Genomic DNA, 22889 nt, shown 5'->3' with positions numbered 1-22889 from the left:
TACTCTAAAATGTAAAATGCTCTAATCTAAAAATGCTCCAGCATTTTTACAGGACTGCTTTAAGACTTTGATACAAATTTATATAAAACCATTATTCATTCAAGAGACCTGTGTGTGTTTGGGGGGGGGGGCGGTGTTAAGTGCTGCTGGCCTGACTTTCACAACTCAAGATATTCAGGGTCCTAGACTGACACCCAGGACCCCTTGCCAGTAGTAATAATAATAATAATAATAATAAATGCTTAGGGTTCTCAGAAAGGATCCACTAAACAGGACGTCCATCAGGCTAACTACAAACCCTGCTCTCTTTGTAACCCCTACTTAGCATAGATGTCGGCAGTGTGAATTCCACACAAGAAACAGGAATATTTCTGGCTATCCAGTCCTCATTTAAACCAAATTAATTGGGGGTGTGGTGGAAGATGCCTTTAATTCCAACACTTTAGAGGTGGGGAAGGTCATACTCAAGCTACATAAGCAATTCCTGAACAGGCTCGGGCTGTACGAGGTCCTGTCTCAAAACCACCCCCAAATTAATATGATCCCTGGTTTATCATTAATTACAGCTTTAAACAGTTCCTTGGGTAGACAAGGATGACCTACTATGTATTCTCTCGGATTAAACCTTTTAATATTTTTAATAACAGGCATACTTAAATCATATTCAATAAAATATTGTAACAATAGGGTCCTTCCTCTGCTAGATATTCTATATGTGGAAATTTGGTACTGTATTTCTCTTGCATCTATTGAATGCTTGCCCTTTTTGAAAATCACAGAAGCTATGGCAACCAACGCTTTGTTCAGTGCCACGGCCAATGGAGAGTGGGCAAATTAGGAAAATCGCCAAAGCGAGCAGTACCCTGGGCCCTAGTTTGATTAAACTTAGCCGGGAACTTTGTCCAATTTCGAGTGTACAAAGGCAAAATTAACTACCAAAAGCGAACCAATAAGAGCGAAGGCTTCAGCAAGGTTAAGTCACTTGTTCAAGGTTACACCGGGCATATCAGAACCAGAACCCCAGGACGGAACACGTCTTAACTCCAGGGCGCGATCTGCTCTACCTGCGCCACGCCACCACTGACACGTGGTCAGGGGTAGTCCTAAGTGTTTGTCGAGTTAGTAATGCCTGAAGAGAAAGTAGGTTGTAAGGAGCCTGGGGAAGGTTGCAGGGAAAGACAAGCACACACACAGAAGCAGTCCACGAGCCGGAAGCAAAGTAGCCCCGAAGCCCACCAAGTTTTCTCGGCCGAGCAGCCGAGCCGGCTCGCTAGGCCTCGGCTTCCCCGTGGGCCTGGGGACACACGAGCCCCAGAGGCCCGACTGCCTTTCCCTTCTGGGTCCCCGGCTTTCAAAGCACACAAACACACGTCCCCGGGAGGTCTGCGATGGCCCGGCAGCCGCGCGCCCAGGCGCAGGGGAGCCACCTCGGGGGCGTTTCGCGTCCTCGTCCTCCCCACGCGCAGCGTGGCGGGCCGCGGCTGGGCTCGGGTGCTGCGGGACCGCGGCAGGGCCGCCGCCAAGCACGGTCGCCCGCCGGCCGCGGGGCCTCAGGGCGGCGAGAGGCGGGGCGGGCGTGCGGGCGGAAGGAGGCGGAAGAGGAGGAAGAGGAGGAGGAGGCGGCGGCCCGAGCCCGGAGACGGGCGGGGGGCGGGCCGGGGGAGGGGACGAGCGGGATTTGCGGACGCCGCGCCGCTGCCGGGAGCCGGCGGGGGCCCGAGAGTGACCGAGTCACGGCGGGCGCCGGCGGAGCCGCGGCCGCGTCGGACCCGCCTCCTGGAGGAGCTCAGCCCCGGCCAGGCCCGGCCCCATTCCCGCCCCGCGCCGCCTCCCCGCCGCCGCCGCCGCCGCCGCGGGAGCGCTCCCCTGCCCACCCCGCCCCCGCGGCCGAGCCCGGGAGTCGAGTGGGAGTCGGCCGGCCGGGCGCGGGCAGCGCCGGGAGCCCGCGGTGGGGGCACACTGCAGCCGGGAGCCCGGGAGGGGCCGCGCCGCCAGCGTCTGAACTAGGATGTCCCGACATGAAGGTGAGAGCCGAGCCCCCGCCCCCACCGCTTGGGCCTCGGCCTACCCCGCCCGAGGTCCGGGCGCCGCTGAGGGCAGCGGGGTACCAGCGGGGACGCGGGCCGGACCCGAGTCGCGGGGCTGGGGACCCCGAGGCGACCGCGGCCCGAAGAGCGAGCGGGAGCGGGAGCGGCGGCCGCAACCGTGGCTTGCGGCCGCGGCCCTGAGCTGGGCCTGGAGCCGGAGGCGGGGCGGCCGGGCGGCCGGAGGCTTTGCACTGTCATGGGGCGGGAGAGGGGGAGGGGAGGCGGCGGGGCCCGTTACCGGCGGGAGCCTGGCCCTCGGGACACATACCGGACGCCGAGGCCCGGCCGGCCGGACCGGGGGAACCGCGGGGCCCCGGCGCGGCCTAGCTGCGGCGGCTCCCGGAAGAGCCCGGCGCCGTGGCCGAGCCGGGTCGCGGGCGTGCGGCCGCGACAGGGGAGCGGGGTCCGGGCCCCGCGGGCGCGTCCGGTCTCTGAGAGACCGCGGGCGAGCGACGGCCCCGCCTGAGGGCCGCGGCCGTGCGAGCGGGAAGGCGCCGCGGCTCGGGCTCGGGTAGCCCAGGGTGACTGGAGCTCGCCCGGCCTCGCGGTAGGCCTCTGCGCGTCCCTGGGCTCGGGTAAGCCAAGTTCCCGGGGTGGATCCAGCCCGGCCGCGGTGAGCAAACTCCCTGCTCCGTCACCTCGCCAGAGCGGAACTTGCTCCCGGCCGGTCCCGGGCCCTCACCCGCGTGCGCTGCCCACCGAAGCAGGCTTACAGTCGGGGGGCGTTTGGACTTCCGCGGTGCCCTGTGGAAACACGCTAGGGTTCTGTGGTTAAGAATCAGACCGCTCACGTCCCAGCCCCATGGCACAAAGGCACAAGTGTTTTAAGGCCGACGGATGGGCCATGAACTGGTGAAAAATAAGTTAACTCGAATTTACTACCATATGCTTTAGGGAAGGGGGAGGGGGTTATGCTCTCTTTGTTTCACTACGGCAGGTTTTATCTTTAAAAGTAGTCACCACTTAGTGAAAAGTTTATTTCAGTACGGTTAATGGAAGGAAGATTGTATAAGTGACCTGAAAGTATTGTGTCCCTTAGATTTTTCAAGTCCTGTATAGGTGCTTTGGAAGTGGAGAAAGTTTGAGGAGGTAGATTCTCCCAGAGGGAAGGGCATTCTTAGGGAAATACAGACCTTGGATTTTCTAGGGTGAAAAACTCAGATCAATTAACATACATTTAGTGAAAGTTTCAGAATTTGCATTTCTAAAGGCAAGATTGAGATTGACTACAAAACGAACATTTTGTGTTCGTTGAGTCTCTCTTTTTAAAAACAACTAATAGGAAAGAGACTTCTTGGAGCATTTTTGATTACTGTTAAAGTATTGGACACTTTTAAATAGTAGGGTACTTAATTTAGCCTCAATCAGATGAAAAATATTTGGTAACTCACCTGTTAAACCATTTTATATGTTTAATGGGAATGTGTTCCTTATCACTGCAATTTGAAAACAGTTTTAATTAAGGTTATAATCAAATTCCATTTGGAGATGGTCAGGTTAATTTTAGATGGCTTCAGTTGGCGTGTTGACCACCTTCAAGACAAAATGAACAGGAGCCTGGAGTTGAGGCTTTCACTCAGGAACCAGATTAAAACAACTAGTAGCAGTCGCCTTAAGGAAGCAGGCTGCATATTCTTAATGAGCAGTCACCTGGAAAAAGTGCCCTCAGATGGTGTGTTTGAGTGACTGAAATGGCTTAGATAGATGTAGCATCCTTCAATAGAACACATTGTATGGCTGAGCCCTTCGCCGCTTCTTTGGTCTTGGAAAGGGTATGTACCTTTTAGTTGCCTGAGATCTTGAACTTTTTCAACACCTTTCTTGGCACCTTAATGCCAGATGTTTCCTAAATGGATCTTCCTAAATGGATGTGTTGAAGGTATTGCACAATGCTTGATTTTACATACATACATACATACATACATTAATTAAATCTATCTATCTATCTATCTATCTATCTATCTATCTATCTATCTATCTATTTATCTATCTAGACACAGTGCCTCACTAAGTAGCCCTGGCTGGCCAGAGTTTTGCCTGCCTGTGCCTCCCCAGAACTGTGATTAAAGGTGTATGCTCTTAGACCTTTAACAGGGTTAAAATTTAAGGGTCTAGTTTTTGGCCTAAGTCAGGAATGATAGTTTTAGTATCACGTCTGTTCATGAGATTTGTCTATATTTTGTAGTATATTATTTCAGGCAGTAATTATTTTCATCAGGAAGTATTTGACAGTCCCAGATATATAGGGTACAATATAGGGTACAATCCCAGATTTTTGTTTTCCTTTCTCTTTGTTTTTGAGACATGATCATAGTACCCATTTTCAGCTGGTCTGATCTCACTATGCACAGGAGACTGGCGTCACACTTTCAGGCCCATTCTGTAGCCAGTCTTCCTATATCTGCCTCCCTCCTGAGCCACCTCACCTAGCACAACACTCTTTAGTGGTCTGGGTTTTAATCATCCGTCCTCCAGTCTCTGCAGCTGTTTTCCTCCGGAGTATGACCCAGAACGGGATGATGTAGTCTAGTTCCGGGCAGAGCTGGACAGCCTGTGATGTTCTTGCCTAGGTCTTGCTTTTACAGCCTTATGTGTCCAAGGAACTTGTTCCTGTGTCTTCTCCCAGCTCTAACCAGTTGCTCTGTAGTGTACAGATGGTGTAACTTGGGACCATACAGCTCCAAGATGAACACCTGTCGAGATCAAGCACTGGCCTCTGAGAAAAACGAATGCAGCCAAGGATACAGAGACTGCTCTAGGCCAGGGTTAGCACACTTTCTCTAAAGTAAAGGGCCAGGGAGAAAACATAGGCTTGGCCAACTTTATCTGTCACTACCACGGCAGTCATATGAGAGGCAGCTAATCAAATGGTTATGGCCGTGTTCCACTTAAAACCTTATTTATGGACACTGACATTTGAATTTCATAAAATTTTCATGTGTCATGAAATATGGTTCCTTGAAACCTTGCCACCACCACCATTTAAAAATGTAAAAGCCATTTTTAGCTGGTGGGGCCCATCAAGAACTGGTGGTGGCCAAAATTGATCCAAGTTTTGTAGTTAGTGCCTGACCTGGTGGAGCTATAGAGCTGGGGGTCCTAGAACTGGCGGGAGCCAGAAAGGGCCAACTTCTTGGGATGTCTGCATCTCTCCTGGGTCCTGAGCTAGTGCAGGGACCTGGACCTTTTGAGGTAGCAGCACCAAAAGAGTGGGAGAAGGGCTGGGGAACGAGCTCCTCCCTTTCAGGTAGGTGTTAGCGGAGTGGCTCTACCTGAGTGTCTGTCCAGCGGTGGAGGTCCTCTTTGCCTTTTGACTTGACTGGGGAGAATTGCCTTTCTCACCTCGCCATGTTAGCAAACATTTCCCAGGATCTAGTTTCCTGTCTTACACCAAACTTTTCTGTTTTCCATGTATTTTTTAAACTGTCTCTAGCTGGGACTCTAGCTCAGTGGTGGAGCACATGCGTTGTCTGCTTCTTCTTGGTTTTGAGACAGGGTCATAGGTATCTGGCTGCCCTTGAAGGTAGTGTGACCAAGAGTGACCTTGAGCTTTTCTTCCTTCCCTTCCCAGCTAACAGGCATGTAGCACCGTGTCTGATCGTGTAGTGCTGGGACTCGAACCCAGAGCTTCACCCACACTGGATCAGCACTTTACCAGCTAAGCCGCGGCCCCTGCTGTGCATGACTAACTTGCGCCATGGGCTCTGGGTTTACTTTTCAGCACCAAAGGAGAATAAATGGAGGTGTGTATGGGGTCACCTAGTATTAGCTGTAGCCAGCCTTAGAAGACGGCAGGACCCCAGCCTAGGAATTCACTGCAGCCTAGTTGTACTCCTGTCTAAAGAAACAGCACTTCAGCTTTGTGCCCTTGTCAGGAGGTTGAGGCAAAATAACTGAATCACACAAAGAAAACCTTAACATCATGTTTTGGTAAACAACAGATTTGAAATGTATGCGATTCAGACTTTGAAAAATCAGGAAATAGCTTTGTAAATAAAAACCTGTCAGCTAAGTTTATGAGCTCAGTTATGGGTGTTCTAGTCAATTACCTGGGTTAACACAGATAGCTTTAAATCTGTGGGCTGTCTCATTACTAGGTTAAAGGCACTGTAGGTACCAAGGACTGTAAGGAGACAGGCTGCCACTCCAAGCGTGGTAGGAAAGATGTGTTTGTAGACAGCCTCCGAAGGCAGTGCAGCCCGAGGTGGGCCGACAGAAAAAGATAAGCAAGTGACGTCAAAGCGCTTGCCACCCTTGTCCATACAGTGCTGGCCTGGTTTTAACTTCGTGTCCATGAGTGAGAGGAGAGGGTGTATGGAGCTGTGCGTGAGCGGTGGTGAACTTCAGAGCTCCGTGCTGTCCTCTGACTACACAGCTGTATTTGGGGCTCCCTGGGCTGACCTGTGGCCACCAGGCTGTGTGGCCAACGCCTTTACTTGATGAGACTTCTCACCCTATTTTCCACAGGTTTACAGAGGGAAGGAATATATTTTGATTCTAATAGTTTGAGTGGTTTTTTGTTGTTGTTTTGTTGTTGTTTGTTTTGGGGGGTTGCTTTTTCTTTTTTTTATGAGAACAGAGTCTCTTATAGCCCAGGCTGGCCTTGAACTTCTGTACTAGGTGACTTGTGATTACAGGTGTGTGTCACTTACAAGTATGTAAGCTTGTTCTCCACTACTCTCTAGTAAAAAGACAGTTATGTCTTTCTTCGTTCAGGAGACATGGTGGTGTGCGTGGCAGGAAGGTGCGGTAGGCCCAGGGCGGCTCCTCGAGTGGGCTCTCTCCTCACCTTCACAGCAGTCCTGAGCATCAGGCACAGCTGCGCGCTTCGGTGCAGGCCTTTGACCTAGCTAAGACACTGACAGCTCTGCTCTCACGGAGTGTGTGCCGGCCGGCCAGCCGCTAGCTCCTCTGTACCTGAGGGTAAATCTGAGCTGAGCCTGCTTCCCCCTCCCGCGGCTGGGATTCCAGGTACACCCCACCATGCACGTTTGTGGGGTGCTAGGCCGGCCAGCTACCAACCGCCAACCCCTTTCCATACTGTGCTTAGGAAGAGATTGTTGGAGGTTTCAAATAGAAATATGTTCCTTATATTTACTAACTTATTTGGTTCTTTTGCAGTGCTGAGGATGGAACCTAGAGTCTCTGAACTACTAAACAAGGGAATTAATACAGTTTTGATACAGTCCTCTTTACTTTGTGAACTTAACTATGTCTCAGGCAGGCCTTGACCGTGTGATCTTCTTGCTTTAGCCTCCATCGTAGCTGGCGGTGCAGGTCTGTGCACAAGACTGTGTCATTACCTGACTTCTACTCCACTAGCTCTTGGAAGATTTTTACTTGTGTACTGAAAGTGGGTAGATGGGACAGATGACAATTTGTTTTGTTTATCAGAAACATTTGATGTTTTTTAACAGATATGAAGCCCAGGACTTTTCTGGCCATCCATCTAGTTAGTATCAGTCTATATGTATCTTCTTGCAGCACTGGGGCTTGAACCCGGGGCTGTGTCTGTATACATGCAGTAAGAGAGCTACTGTGGAACCACATCCCCGTCCTCAGCTGCGGCTTTCTGACTCAGGGTTTCATGGGACCCTAACTGACCTCAGACTGATCTGTAACTGAGGATGGTCTCAAACTCCTGCCTCTGCCTCCCAAGTGCTAGAGTTTTGTACAGCTTTGTACATTATATCTAGCAACTTTTTTTTATTGACAAAAATTATGTACATACTTTTAATGTATACATCATGCTCAAGTGTATGTGTATAAGTTAGAGTGTCAGTTACAACTTTTTGAAGATTGTGCCCATTGTATATTTTTCCCTTTTCAAAACATACTCTCTAGCACTAAACACATAAAGACAAAAAATGAATTGAAATATTTTTTTCCTCAGATTTTGACTTCAAAGCTAGGCTTGATAGTTAGCATACAATTTTACTACCCACTAGAAGGCTCTGTGCCATCATGTCTTGACTCTGTTCAAAGATCATGCAGTAGTGAGACAGTTTTAACGTCATAGATTACATTTCTCTTGGTTGTTTGTCTGTTTGTTTTTTACTGTGTGTACATAACTGGCCCGAAACTCATTTTGTAGCCAAGATTATCCTTTTTCCTTCTGAGTGTTGGAATTGTGGGCATGAGTCACCATACTCAACCCCCTTGACTTTCCATAAGCAATGATGATAGCTGAAGGTTATGAGAAAACACATTGTATTTTAATTTCTAGATTCTTCATATAAACTTCAGTTTGAAATATACTTTTTCTTGTATTGGCATTTTGTGTTTAAGTTCAAAATGTTAAATTCTTGTTTTAACTTGGGACTTTAAATAGAAATAAATTTCTTTTAATCTTGGAATTTTCCATTGCCCAGGTTTAGGATGTGTGTGCACTAGGCAGAGGCAGACGGATCAGCTAGTTCACGGCCAGCCTAGCCTACTTGAAACCCTGTCTCTAACCAACACAAAATGAAAGACCCATAACCAAACTGTTCCTTTGGGGACTGGTGAGATGGGTCAGCAGTTAGGAACACTGATTGCTTGTTCTTCCAGAGGTCCTGAGTTCAATTCCCAGCAACCACATGGTGGCTCATAACCATCTGTAATGGGATCCGATGCCCTCTTCTGGTGTGTCTGAAGACAGAGACAGTAGACTCACATTCATACATAAATAAATACATCTTTTTTTGTTTTGTTTTGTTTTGTGGATTTGGTTTTTTCGAGACAGGGTTTCTCTGTGTAGCCCTGGCTGTCCTGGAGCTCACTCTGTAGACCAAGCTGGCCTTGAACTCAGAAATCCGCCTGCCTCAGCCTCCCAGAGTGCTGGGATTACAGACGTGTGCCACCACCGCCCAGCAATAAATAAATCTGAAAGAGAGAGAGAGAGAGAGAGAGAGAGAGAGAGAGAGAGAGAGAGAGAGAGGAGAGAAGAGAGAGAAAGGAAAGAAAGAAAAAGAAAGAAAGGGAGGAAGGAAGGAAGGAAGGAAGGAAGGAAACTTTGTGAAACTTTGTCACAATCCAAACTTAATAAGTTTCTGACCAAACAAATTCATTTGTTTGCTTGCAACCTTGTAGGAAAAAAAAAGCCAATGCATTTATGAATCAGTCATGGTTCAGAGTATCTGAAATACCTGTTGTGTACACGTAGATGCTCTATTGTTTTTTGTTTTGTTTTGGTTTGGTTTTTTTGTTTGTTTGTTTTTTTGTTTTTTCAAGACAGGGTTTCTCTGTGTAGTCCTGGCTGTCCTGGAACTCACTCTGGACCAGGCTGGCCTCGAACTCAGAAATCTGACTGCCTCTGCCTCCCAAGTGCTGGGATTACAGGCGTGTGCCACCACTACCAGGCTTTATTGCTTCTTTCTTAAAAGTTACTATATGTGGTTCTTTTGCCTGTGTGCATGAGGGTGTACTGACTGCATCCTCGAGCCAGAAGAGGGCAGTGGGTCTCCTGGAACTGGAGTCCCAGCTAGTTGTGCTATCATGTGGGTTCTCAGAATCAAACCCAGGTCTTCTGAAGAAGAGCCATTGCTCCTAACCACTGAGCCACTTCTCCAACTCTCCTTGGTTGTTTCTAAACAGAGGCTCAGGTATCCCTGAGTGGCCTCAGATGAGCTGTGTTGCCAAGGCTAGCCTTGAACTCCTGACCTTGTACTCCCTACCACCTGAGTGCAGGGATTTCAGGTGTGTGCTACCATGCCTGGCTCCAGAGTTGTTTTTAGTGAAGGTTATTGAATTATCCTTGAAATGTTATTGCATTATAAGAAAAGCTGTGAGGTTACTTTCTTGAATGTGTTCAAAGGAAATATTCTCTGTACTTCATTAAAGAGTGTTCTTTGTAATGAAAAGAAATTTGCAAAACAGTAATTTCTTATTAATTTTAGTGTTCTAATGACTGTGATGTTTTCCTTAAATAGCTTTTTTTGTCGCTAAAGTTATTCATTGAAGTTGAAGAAAGAACCCCTAAGTATACAGAATACAACAGTTCTTAAATGTGTTCTTGGTATGTATTAGCTGAGTTGGATGTGTCAGAGATAGAATAAAACAGATAGTCAGAGGCTTGGATTACATAGGAGAAGTGGCTTGGGAAGGATGTGAATGGTCAAGAAAACCCAGAGCACACAGCACTCGTGGGACTCTAAGGGCAAGGCTGGCACATCTTGGCATAGGGGAGGCAGTGGGCATGAAGCTTGGCAGTGATTATACAGCCTTGGTGTCAGAAGCAGGAGCAGGAAACCACCACTCAGGCCTGGTGCAGCAGCGTCCTGAGCAGCCAACACCAGGAGGCAGCAGCTCACTGCCCAGGACATTTAGCAAGAGAGAGATGACTGCTTTGCTGAGCGTTCTGTGTGGGGCCACCCTACAGCCGCTGTGGCTCCCCTAGTGCTTCTTAGTGGTGGGTACAGCTAGAGAATTATTCCTAATTATAGCAAAGTAGAGCTTCGTGAGCTTATCAGTAGTGCAAGATTGTCTCATCTGTGGCTACAGTGCCAACCAACAGTCCCAACACACTGCCAGTGGTTACAGGAATGTGGGGAGAAACTATGGATGGATCATTGTAATTTATCACTGCTGCTAGGGAGTGGAAAACCTGAACTCAGTGGGTCTGGGGAGGGCTTGCGATCAGAGGGACAACAGTGTTGAGTTCTTAACATGAGGCCTAATTAGGTTTGCATATTGCCTTCTCTTGAATTGTATGTGTGTGTGTGCATGTATGCATGTGTCTTGAATGTGTGTACATGTATGTGTGTGCCTTGAATTGTATATGTGTGTGCATGTATGCGTGTGTCTTTTATTGAGCACCAGTGGCATGACTTGTACCCTTTTTCTATAGCCAAAGGATTTTCATTTAGAAAACCATTTTTATGCGTTTTGGTTTTTGGTATTTTGTTTGTTTGCTTGCTTGTTTGTTTGGTAGCCCAGACTGATCGAGAGCTAAGTAAGAGTGACGGCTTTGGCAGGTTTGACAGTTAGGAGCCACTGGGCTTGACCAAGGATTTTTTTTTTTTTTTTTTTTTTTTTTGGTGTTAGGAGACAGGGTTTCTCTGTGTATCCTTGGCTGAGATCCACCTGCCTCCGCCTCCCAGAGTGCTGGGATTAAGGGCATATGCTGCTGTTAAAATATTAAATGGTTCCATGGGTAAAGTAGTACTTTCTGCATAAGTATAAGACCTGGGTTTGGATCCCGAACCCACTAAAAGCCTTTTTACCTTTTTTGGTTATGATTTGACTCCTTAAAGACCATCTGTGCTGTGGAGTTAGGGCCCTTGGGGAGTGGTCCTACCTAGACTTATACGTGGCGCTTACTTTTGGCCTCCCTGCCGTCTATTTGCTAGGTAGGAGGAGGGTTATCTTTGAATCTTACCACTCTGAGAGCCCCCATGACTATCTGTGAGTGATAGTGAAATTTGTTAGTGTTTATCTAAAATAACCAAGACTGGAAATCCTCTCCTGTTTTTCTTTGGGATGCTGATTAACCAACAGAAAAGGGGACTGTGGGAAAGAGGAAGAGGAACTTTAGAAGAGGGAGGAACCACATAGAGCAAAGTCAGTCTAGGGGAACTGAGTTCCAGGCGCAAGGCCTGGCCTGACACTGGAAGATGCCTAGTCTCACCTCTGCTTCCGGCTTCAGGTTAGCTGTGTACTAATTGTGCTGTGTGTTTGAATTTGCTGCTCCTTATAGTTGTTCCTTCAGTGAATATTTATGGACAACCTACCCCGGTGACATTCAGGCATCTAGTTCTTGCTAAAATTTGTAGATCTCTTGCTAGAGGATGCTAATATTCAGTGGGTCTGAAACACGTTTGGAAATTAAATGCTTTCCAGTTGGGCTCTCTTCCAGTGTGCTGGAATTAATCTTGAAGTTTATATTTTATGACAAAGTAGTTAAACTGTGTAAGTATTTTAATATTTTGTCAACATTTGCACAGACCTTCCTCCCCTAAGTTTATTTTCATTTACATTTCACAGTCTTATTCTAGCCCAGCAGTTCATTTCTTTCCTTTGCAGTATTAAACCATGGTGCTATTCTGAAGTCTCAGTACACATCTGCATATGTAAAAGTATGTTAAAAAAGATTATTCCTCATAGGTTTGTAATTATATTTGATGCTTAGTGAGAAAAGAGATCAAGGGATTAAATGTTTAATTTTGTGTTCAAAGTTTTTGCATTACAGGATTTACACCGTCCTGTTGCTTATATAACTGGCAGCTGCTGGGCTGAGTGAGACCCCGACCTCTGTGGTTCCTGGTCCGAGTAACCCCCCCCCCATCCTTGTCCAGGATTGTCAGTGTAAGCAGTGGGGTGCTCCCTGAGGACCTGAGCCACCGGAGGGAAGCAGACACATTGTATGAAAGGGTTGCTGTAGACTCTCTTTCCTGGTCTGATGGCAGATAGGAAGCCTGCATTTTCAGATCCTGCTGATGAGCTGTTTGTGAGATGTTTGTGTGGCTGTGGTTATGGATAGACATAGTGGTTGCGCAGATGAGATTAACTCTCCCCTGCCTGGGAACAGTAGAGACAAGAAGTTCAAGTAGGAGGGCCTGGGGTGTCCAGTTCGGTCAGTCGGTCCCCTCAGCTGGATACACACTAGGCAGCAATCCGGCCTCAGCTTCCTGGGTGCTAAGGTTATTTGTTTGCTTGCTTAGTTTTGGTTTTAAAGACAGATTTTTCTCTGTGTAGCCCTGGCTGTCCTGGAACTCATTCTGCAGACCAGGCTGGCCTCGAACTCAAGAGACCCGCTTGCTTCTGCCTCCCAAGTGCTCAGTTAAAAGCATGTACTACCGCTGCCTGGCTAGCTGCTGGGACTGCAGTTGTGCTTCCCATGTGCGACTCAGATTCTCTGGCAGCTACATTAAAATGAGGTGCAGTTCACGTCAGTAAGTTAATAATACCCAAAACATTTAACAGCTAACATTAGAATTATTCAGTATTTTTTTTGTTTTTGTTTTAGGACCTGACTTTAGGCGCTAGAGAGTTAAGATGGACTCCAAGAAGGTACCAGGCAGGCATGTGGTGCACATATATGCACGTATGTGCACTTATACACATAAAATAAAAATAGATCTTGAAACAAAAGTCCCCATTTGCATATCTTCCAGGGTGGTCTCAACTTCATTGTGTAGTCACGGGTGACTTTGAACTCCTAATCCTCCAGCCTACATATCCCAAGTGCAGAACAGCATGTTTCACCACACCTTGCTTAAAAAAATTGTGTTTAATACTTGCTATCAGTTATAGGCCCTGTCTTAAAATGCAGGCCTTGAGGCTAGAGCTCAGTGATAGAATGGATGCCCTGGGGCTTAGAAGACTGTTCTCCCCTTCACCACGGGGTACTGGGCATTGAACTTGGGGCATCGAGCTTGGTGTCACGTGCCTTAACACTGGCCAGTGTCTGTTAGAAATTCAAGACTTAGCCGGGCGGCGGTGCCTTACGTCTTTAATCCCAGCACTTGGGAAGCAGAGGCAGGCGAATTTCTGAGTTCAAGGCCAGCCTGGTCTACAGAGTGAGTTCCAGGACAGCCAGGGCTACACAGAGAAACCCTGTCTCAAACCAAAAACGAAAAGAAAAGAAGCTCAAGACTTGATGCTTCCTGCCAAGCAGCTGGTGTCCCCGGGGTTCTTCCTTCTCAGCTCTGTCCGGTCAAATCACTGGAGAGACATGCAGTTAGTGCTTTTGTTTTCAGTAGTCTAAGTTAGGTGCTTTTTGTTACTGTTTCTTTGCTTTCTTTTTCTGCACCACTCTTTAGCTGGGTACTCTTCTCCCTACTGTCCCCACCCCCCAGATAGGATTTCTCTGTGTAGCCCCGGCTATTCTAGAACTTTGTAGACCAGGCTGGCCTTGAACTGCCTCTGCCTCCTGAGTGCTGGCATTAAAGGTGTATAGCAGCACCACTTGGCTAGTTGGATACTCTGACCCAGTGATCTTTTAAGTGTGGTTCAAGTACTACTAGAATGGGCATCACTAAGTGGTGTGTCATCTAAAAGTACAGCCCAAGACTCAGGAAATTAAGCTAGAGGTAGTGGTGCACGCCTTTGGTTCTAGCACTGGGAAGCAGAGGCAAGCTGATCTACAGAGTTTGAGACCGGCCCAGTCTACAAAGTTAGTTTGTAGAGTGACACTCACCCCACTCCAGATAATCATACCCATTAAGTTAAACACAAGTTCACAGTTTTCTGTTGGGTTGGATTCACAACTATTCTGGGGCAGTTACAGCACTAAAATGGTGAGGCGAACCCTTGGTTGTAGAACTTGCTAAAGGTAGATTCTTTGGTTCTGTCTAGATCTGTCAACTGGAGGAGATTTTTGTAGGGTGGGCCCAGCAGGCTGCTGTTTTGGTAAATAAAGTTTTATTGGGAAACAGCCACATCTAGTGATTTATGCGTCATCTAAGCTATATTTGTACTGTAATAGCAGAGTTGAGTAGTTCTGACAAAACCACTGGAAATATTTACTATCTGGCTCTTTGCAGAAAAAAAAATGTAGGTTTCTACGATAAACCATAAAAGCATAAATGCGCAGTAGAGCATTTGGAGGTGCAGGTGTTAGGGAAACCCATAACACAGGTTGTGAGACTAGAGCCCCGTGTAAATAAGGTTAGCCTGTCAGAATGAAGCCGGGGCTCAATGGAGACAGGACTCGATGGAGATGCATAAAGGGAAGGGCACGTTTAAACGGAAATGCAGTGTGAAGGAGAGGGGGGGTGGCAAGTACTGGTGGTGGTGGCGGAGCCAAGGCCAGGGCTTGGCAGCGGGGAACAGGAAGGTTTGCGTGAGGCCCCCCGGGAGCAACCGTGGCCAGCGCGCCATGAGCCCCACGGGCCGCCAAGCCAGCGCGTGGGAAAACAAGGGAAACCAGTAAAATAAATGCTACTGTCCTAGCAATAAGATACAGGAGTGAATTAGATAGCCAAGCCCAGTGGCACTCAGCGCTGGCGGGCATTGCCGCCGCTGCCGATGAGTTCTACCGGGAAGGAGGGACAGAGCAGTGGCAGTCTTGCGGGGAAACACGGGAAGTGCAGAGACTATTGCTCTGACCAGTGGGGGTGTAAGACTTACCCATTGGTGGAAGAGGCTTAATATCCATCCCATGGTGTTTCTCGTTCCCGCCCAAACGGGTCCTGAACTCAGTGTTTTTGGAGGCTCCCTCGGGGCAGGAGGGCAGTGCTGGGGTGGGAAGAGAGGAAACAGGCTGTCACAGTTGGCTGTGCCCTGCACGCCCTCTGTCCTGCCCTGTCCTGCCTGAGGACAGTTTAATTGGGGGTAGAAACACATTTCAATGACTTTGCAGGTGGAGACCCCTTTGGGTGAATGGATGACAGGGGCTGGGGTTGTCCACTGTTGTCCTCCATGGAGGTTTCTCAGAAACCTTTCTTTGCAAAATGTCCCCTACAAAGATCACTTTATTTTGATCTTAGCCCCAGGTCATCTTAGACTTAGCTGCTTTCTTCTAGCAGGTGGAGGGCTTTCTGGAAAAGAAGTCTCCCTTAGTTGAATGTGAAACCCATGAGCCTAGAATTAGGTGGTCTTCATTAGTTTTCCAAAGGGAAACAAACCTAAGGCATATTTTTATATTATGGCCCAGAAGTCATTGAATCATATGCACCTGTTGTACCGAACAAGGTTTGCAAAGTAGCACTTACCTACACTTCGTGTTAAACTCTTCGGTTTTGTTAAAAGGAAATATATTATTGTGACCTTTTTTAAAAAAAGACTTATTATATTTTATGTATATGAGTACACTGTAGCTGTCTTCAGGCACACGAGAAGAGGCTATTGGATCCCATTACAGATCGTTATGAGCCACTATGTAGTTGCTGGGAATTGAACTCAGGACCTCTGGAAGAGCAGTTAGTGTGCTCTTAACCACGGAGCCATCTCTCCAACCCTTATTGTGACCTTCTAGTATGTGGCTTGCTAGTTGGAAACCTGTTCTCTTCTGCCTAATCCCAAACCTTGACTCCTTAGGTCGAAGCTCTAGCAATGGGTACTAAGTTACAGAGAACTAACTTTTCTGGTTCACGGTGTTGGGAAGCAGGGGATAGAAGCAGAAAGGGCCATGGGTATAAAAGTCTGACTGGGAGGGGCAGTGGTGGCACACGCCTTTAATCCCAGCACTTGGGAGGCAGAGGCAGTAGGATTTCTGAGTTCAAGGCCAGCCTGGTCTATAGAGTGAGTTCCAGGACAGCCAGGGCTACATAGAGAAACCCTGTTTTGAAAAACCAAAAAAAAAAAAAAAAAAAAAAAAGTCTGACTGGGATGATAAAGAGTCAGTGACAAGTCGGCAGGTCGACTGAGGTGTTGTTCATCAGAGAAGATACTTCCCAAAGGGTAACATTTCAAGACACAGAAATTCTGTGGTGGTTGTTCGTTTTGTTACTGTTTTATTCAGTTTTTGGTTTTTAGAGACAGTTTCTCTATAACCCTACCTGTTCTGAAATGCACTATGTAGATCAGTCTGGCCTCGAACTCAAAAGGTCAGCCTACCCCTGCCTTCTGACTACTGGGATTAAAGACATGTGCCACCACTGCCCACCCTGAAAATCTGTGGTTTTATAGGAAGAGTTGGGTAGAGGTAACCAACTAAGAGAACTGTAGGAGGTAAAATACAGAACTACACAAACAGGAGAAAAGTTGAAGTCAGTAAGACCAGCTTCTCAAACTGAATACCTCTGTGTAAGTAGAGGGAGGTGTGGCAGAGCCATTGATTGACTCGCCTAAGTTCCAAAGGGAAGTGGAACAAGGACTCACTTGTTCTGGCTTCCGGTCCAGTGCTCAGAGTTCCTTTTCTCTTCTATAAAGAGGGATGAGATAGTAATAGCAGCCTCTGTGAGGATGGTTGTGGGGCAAATGGCTGTGTCCAGCTTTGATAGTTAGAGGGCAGTGACTGCATGGAAGACCAGAGAGGAAGTGAGGGGTTTCAGTCACATAAGGACGCTCTTGGCATTCTCAGTACAGACTGGGATGGAGTGGGCATTGAGTGTGCCTCAGAAGGTTTAAGACAGACTCGGTGACACAGATCTGTAATCCCGCAACTGGGGAGGTTGAGGCAGGAAGATTGAGACTTCCAGGACAGCCTGGGTTACTTGAAATCCTGTCTTAAAAAAACTAAACAGAGGAAGGGTACAGCGAGCTGGGGCAAGTTGTAGACAGAGGAGTGCGGTAGGATGCGTGAGTAGGTGGGTGCCTTTGACAAGGAATAAAGGATCTGAAAGGGAACAGAAAGGGAAAAAGATGACAGGACAGAGTCTCAGTGTAAGGAGCAAGGAATAGACAGGGTACTGGAAGAATAGCAGATTCTTCTAGCAAATTGGGAGCATAAGGATGAGGAAAACACATTCAGCTTTTGACATTCTGAATTAAAAGGGGTGATAGTCCATCAGATAGAAATCAGAGGTTGGGAAACATACTTAGGGGAGAGAGACGGGCTGGTGATAGCATTTTATAAATGGCTGTCTGCACAGAGGCCTGGGCATTGAGCTGCTCTCAGTAGGAAATCACAGGGACCAGAGGAGGGACAGGAGTCAAGGTAGATGGCACACTACCTGGAGGATAGGATAAAGGGGTTAGCTCGTAAACTGGTTTGTGCGGTAGCACGTGGGCAAGCATTGACTTACTTGCCCATTATACATAGGCTTCTGGGCAGTGGAGATGCGAGGGGGAGAAACTGGCATTCACCAACTAGCTGTTAGATTCCGAGGAGTTCACATGTGCTGAATCATTTCATCAGGCTTATGATACACGTAATTTTTTAATTGGAATTTTGAGGGTGTGTGTCCACATGGCGGCACAGCACATGTATGGAGTACTTACCTGCACTTATTCAAAAGTAAATCAGTAAAGCCAAAGTAACTCAACAGAAAGACCAGAAAGCTGAAGATTTGTTTGTCCGAGGTCACTCAAATAAATGCTAAAAAAAAATTATCTAGAATTTTGCATCAAATTCTATCAGAAGCCGAAGTCGATGTCTACTTCTATTTAAACATAGTGAGCTTCTGTGTTTGGCCAGTGCCATTTGGCTTTGTGAGCCGTGCTGTAACTTACGGACTGCCCCACTCTGTTGGCTGTGTAATGAAAGCAGCCATTGATGGTATAGAAACAGACGATCATGGCTATGTGTGAACTAGTAAATCTTAGGGCACTGAGATCTGAATTTCATATAACTTCCTAGCACATTAAATACATCTATTTAATTTAGCCTGTCTTGTGGATTGAGCCCAGATGTTGGAAATGCTAGGCAAGCCCTCTGGCACACCGTCAGTCATAAATAGTATTCTTTCCAAAGCTTCCCAGCCATGTAAAAATAGAGATACCATTGTTAGCTAATGGGCTATATGAAAGCAGATGGTGGGCCACAAGCTGGAATTTGGTGGCCCTTGCTCCTTATGTGTGTGAGTAATTAGGTCTCAGATCCATACAGTCTGCCAAGAGTTGCTCATTGACATAACAAAACAGACACTGGCCACCAAGATCCCCCAGCACCCCTCAAGTCCTCCTGGCTGGCATGCCTGTCCCCTACCCTGTTCTTCCCAGCCCATGGGCTGAGCTGGGCTGCCCTTCCCCCAGGCTCTCTTCCCTGAGTAAGCCATCTTGACTGCACTGGCCTTTTTTGTCCTCTTGGCCACTGCCCCAGTTTCCTCTCTTCCTCTCCCCACTGCCTCTCTCACAAGGCCTGGCCCAGGTGGAGGTCCTGTTGACTCTTTCAGATGCCTCTGCATCTGGCAGTGCCCTCCTTCATATCTATCTACCTTATACCTAAAATAAACCTCTGCCATAACTAGAAGCAGCCATGTCACCTTTTTTTTTTTTTCATTCATGAGTAGTTAGCAAGATTATATTTATCTGTACCACATATATCCCTGGTGCCCATGTTGCTCAGGAAAAGGGTATTATCATCCTTGGATTGGAGTCAGGGTTGATTGTGAGCTACCGTGTAGGTCCTAGGATCCCAGCCTGGGTCCTCTGAGAGCAGCAAGGGCTCTTCACTAGTTAGTTTGCCAGCTCTCTAGCTCCCAGCCACCCCTTTCTGAGACAGCCTTGCTTGGTAGCCCAGACTAGCCTCAAACTTGAGATCCTCCTTCCTTCCAAGTGCTGGGATTCTGACACAAACCACCATGCCTGGCTACATTCTCATTGTGAAATGTGCTAGGCTGTGTGGAGCTCTGGCCCGCTAAGATTAGGTAGGTAGTGCTGGGTGGTGGAATCGCGAGCTCATGCTCAACATAGAGAGGAGGAGAAAGGTTTCATGGATGAGTTTCCCGTGATAGCTGTCAGACTAGCAGGTTATAGAGCTGGGCAAGGCAAATAGATAGGCTTGCTAATTGATTAGGCATAGAATTATGGAAGGAGTTGAAAGTTGGGGTTTCTAGCTTGATGTGTTAAGATGCACGAAAGCATGGTTTGAAGGTGGGAGCAGTAAGCTGGACAAAGGAATGACAGCTGGACAGCTCCAGAGCAGTAGAGTGCCTGCTGGGGTGGCAGAGCTTGGGGACCTAGGAGACAATGAGACTGTGTCCTTAAGCTCTGGGACTTCTCAACACTAAAGTGGGAGAACATGGAATAGAAGAGACTGGAGAGGCCAGCCTGGTATACATAGTAAGTTCTAGGACAGCCAGAACTCTTACACAGACTGGGAGTGGGGGTGGGAGGGGATGACTAGAGGGAGCACGGTGCTGAGTAAGGAAACTGGTTTTTGTCAGCACGAGTCATTTGGGAAGAGGGAGTCTCAATTGAGAAACTGGCCCACCCAGTGGCCTGTAGGCAGACCCATGGGCTGATTTTCCTTGATTAGTGAGGGAGGGCCTGACAGTTTTGGACGGTCCAAGATCGCTCTGTTACTGTTACCCTCCTTTGGTTCATTGGCGAGGGGACTCTTCAGAAGACTGTGCAGAACGTACAGGTCCAGCTTGGAGATCTAGCTATCAGAACTAATCCTTTTCTCTAATAAAGTCAAAAGAAAGGTGGTAATGGATGTTTTTTGGTTCTGAAAGAGAACATCCTGCAGCCTCCATGTGTTTCCTGTTTGCCGCCCTCCTTCCCGCCGTGGTCCAGATCTGACTCACCAGGCCATAGTGAACAGATCTTATGACTCCAGTGCAGGCCATGCTCTGGCACGAGAGGATAGAAGAAACGTACCAGTTCATAGATACACTGAGCGCAGGCTGCCTCAGTGGCTAGAGCTTTTCTCCCTGCACTGAAGTTTTTCCTCAAATGGAGCGGTGGAGCCCATATGAGAGGTGCCTGCCCTCCTTGCCTGCCTGGCTGGCTGCTCATTCCAGTGTGGCCGCTGACTGACCTAGGGTAGGCTACTTGGGTCGCTGTGTGCCATTTAGTATAAAAGATAAATTCCTAGCGGCCTCGGAGTATGGTTGTGCATGTTGGTTATTATAGATAAAATATTTAGAGTAGTACCTGGCACATAGTAGGTGCTCATAAGTGTCATTTTCACCCTGGATACAGCAAATAGCCTTGTAAATAATTGTTCTAAGTATCTTGCTTTTAAATTGACAAAATGTTTCCTGTGTACAACACATTTTAATATGTGATTCATTTATGGAATGGCTCATAGAGCTAATCTGTGTGTGTGTGTCTGTCTGTCTGTGTATACTTACATATTTTTGTGGCAAGTTTTGTTTTTAAATTCTATTTGTTAGTAGTATCTTCTTGGGAATGGCTTCTCTCCTTTCCCTGTGAAAACGTAAGTCAGCAGCTCACAGCAAGTGCTTTGCCCCACCCATCTTACTGACCCTTTCAGGCAGTCTGGCTAAACCTGGCTGCTCTAGAGCTCAACTGGCCTTGGACTGTCCATGTGAGTGGTGTGGGCTTCTGTGTGTCCCTCCACACCCTGGATACACTTCCTTTCATATGATATTGCTTCTGCCTTGCACTCTAATGCTCTGGAGTACAGCAGCAGGACACCTTCTGATATGTGAGCTTGGCAGTGTTCTGGGTGAAGGCTGCGAGTGAAAAGTGTAAAGAGACTTGCCTGAATAGAATAGAAGCAGAATTTCCGGGCCAGTGAGTGTAAGACCAAGGCTGGACAATGCAGGAGAATAGCAGTTGGACTGAGGAAGAACGGTGGTGAGGTGCCTCCAGCCTACACCAGTCCAGCTTGCCCATCAGTGGCTTTTTTTTTTTTTCCATCAGTGGCTTTTAACACTGGGCTATACATAGATCTGTCAGACCCTCTCCGTAGACTTTGTCTTTCCTTCAGTATGTGTAATGTGAAGACTTTCTTGTGGACATGATAGATGTGCTTGGATATTGACATAGAAGAACTCTTCACTGGTCAACCTGGAATTGAGAGGGAGCTACTTGAAGCAGCTGTTAATTCTCTCTGTTGTGGGTTTTGTTGTTGTTAGTGTTTCTGTTTCTGAGGAAAGGTCTCACTCTAGAGCCCTGGCTGGCTTAGAACTCCATCTAGGCGTTCAGACCCTGTCTTGCAATTTTCTGGGCTGCAGATGTGTGCTCTCCATCCTTCCTAGGCTTCGCTGTATCACACACCCAGAGCAGCAGCGTCTCCCCTCCCCGTTGTGGAGGTGAGTGCGCTGAAGTTCTAGGATACTTACTGCAGGAGCTGACGGGAGTGTGGGTCAGGCTCTGGGCCTGAGTATGGACTTACCCCGCACCTCCAATCTTTTGCTAAGACAAGCCTGTGTATGCATGCTGGGGGGTCATTGTTCAGTTACCTTAATTTTTGAGACAGAATTTTTTGCTGAACCTGGAACTCACCAATTTGGCTAGCGATTCTTGTTTGTGGTCGCGTGTGCTGCTGTTACTTGTTTGGGGATAGTTTTTGTGTGGATCAGGGTGTCCTACATTGCTCCAGTCCTGCCACTGTTTCCCAAGTGCTGGGCTCGCAAGAGGGATGTGCGCTTCTTAGTGAGGGCTTGGTCTCTGGCTGGTTGGAGACATTTGGGGTGTAGTTTATGTATCCTTTCAAATGATACCCAGGTCCACAGGTTTATTTTTAGAAAGGATATTTTATAGGTGCTGAATATTTTACAGCACTTCTTTCACACCAAGAGGACTATAATGTCTGGTTGCCTAAGTGGGCCCTGGTGGCATATTGTCTCTCGTTTCCTGGTCATCGATATGAATCTCTTGGAGCCAGTCTTTCATAGTGCTTAGAGATGTTGGGCTTCTTATCACTTTCTATAATAAATTTTCTGGAAGTTTTCTATAAATAAATCTTATTCTCATGTTTTAAAAGAAATGACCAGAAACCCTACTAAAGAAAAATGAAATACTGTTTAATAATGTCTTCCTGAGCTAGAGAGATGGCTCAGCTGTTAAGAGCACGTCTTGCCCTTCTCGAGGACCTGAGGTCAGTTCCCAGCACGCATGTCAGGCTGCTTGTGTCTAACTGCAGCTCCAGGGTCCAGCTCCCTTGCTTCTGCAGGCAACCAAGCACAAAGGCACGGAAATAAAGCAAAAGCAGTCTTTGCTAATACTAATGCTCAGGCCTGGGGTATAGTGAGTAATAGGAAGAATACTTTAGAAACATTTCCGAGGAGGCCCTGGGTCTGATGCCTAGCACACCCCAAGCTATAATGGCTCTGGAACAGTTAAGCATTTGATTAGCAGTCATGAACTCCACAGTCTTGCTACCAGCATTGTCTCCTAGAGACCAGCTCAAGGCCAGTCACATTCCAAACTGTCGTGCTGCTGGTGATGTGTGTATTAAAGCCTAAAGAAATATTTCCTATCTACATGTTCAAAAGAAGTACAAAGGTTTTTTCCTGTTGGCACATTTGGGAGCCATGTGAAAGGTAGGAAGTTCACAGTTCCATTACATTGCAGGCATTGACT

The 22889-nt window shown here is 47.5% G+C and overlaps 1 protein-coding gene across 2 annotated transcripts in view; it reads left to right on the top strand.

Moving 5' to 3' along the window:
* The first annotated feature begins 1623 nt into the window (after positions 1–1623).
* Kcmf1 (potassium channel modulatory factor 1) overlaps positions 1624–22889 on the top strand; it is a 56525-nt gene continuing 35259 nt past the window's right edge. Inside the window, exon 1 of one of the 2 annotated variants that reach the window (XM_052174022.1) lies at positions 1624–2024. In XM_052174022.1, the coding sequence (XP_052029982.1) occupies positions 2009–2024 (16 nt within the window). In that variant the 5' untranslated portion in view covers positions 1624–2008. Of the gene's footprint in view, positions 2025–2577; positions 2663–22889 lie in introns of those variants that run through there. The other variant, XM_052174023.1, reaches the window with a different exon arrangement.

The sequence above is a fragment of the Apodemus sylvaticus genome, chromosome 2 (assembly GCF_947179515.1).
Source record: "Apodemus sylvaticus chromosome 2, mApoSyl1.1, whole genome shotgun sequence".
Taxonomy (NCBI): Eukaryota; Metazoa; Chordata; class Mammalia; order Rodentia; family Muridae; genus Apodemus; species Apodemus sylvaticus.
The sequence above is the reverse complement of the archived record's forward strand: the minus strand, read 5'-3'. Positions and strand labels throughout refer to the sequence as shown.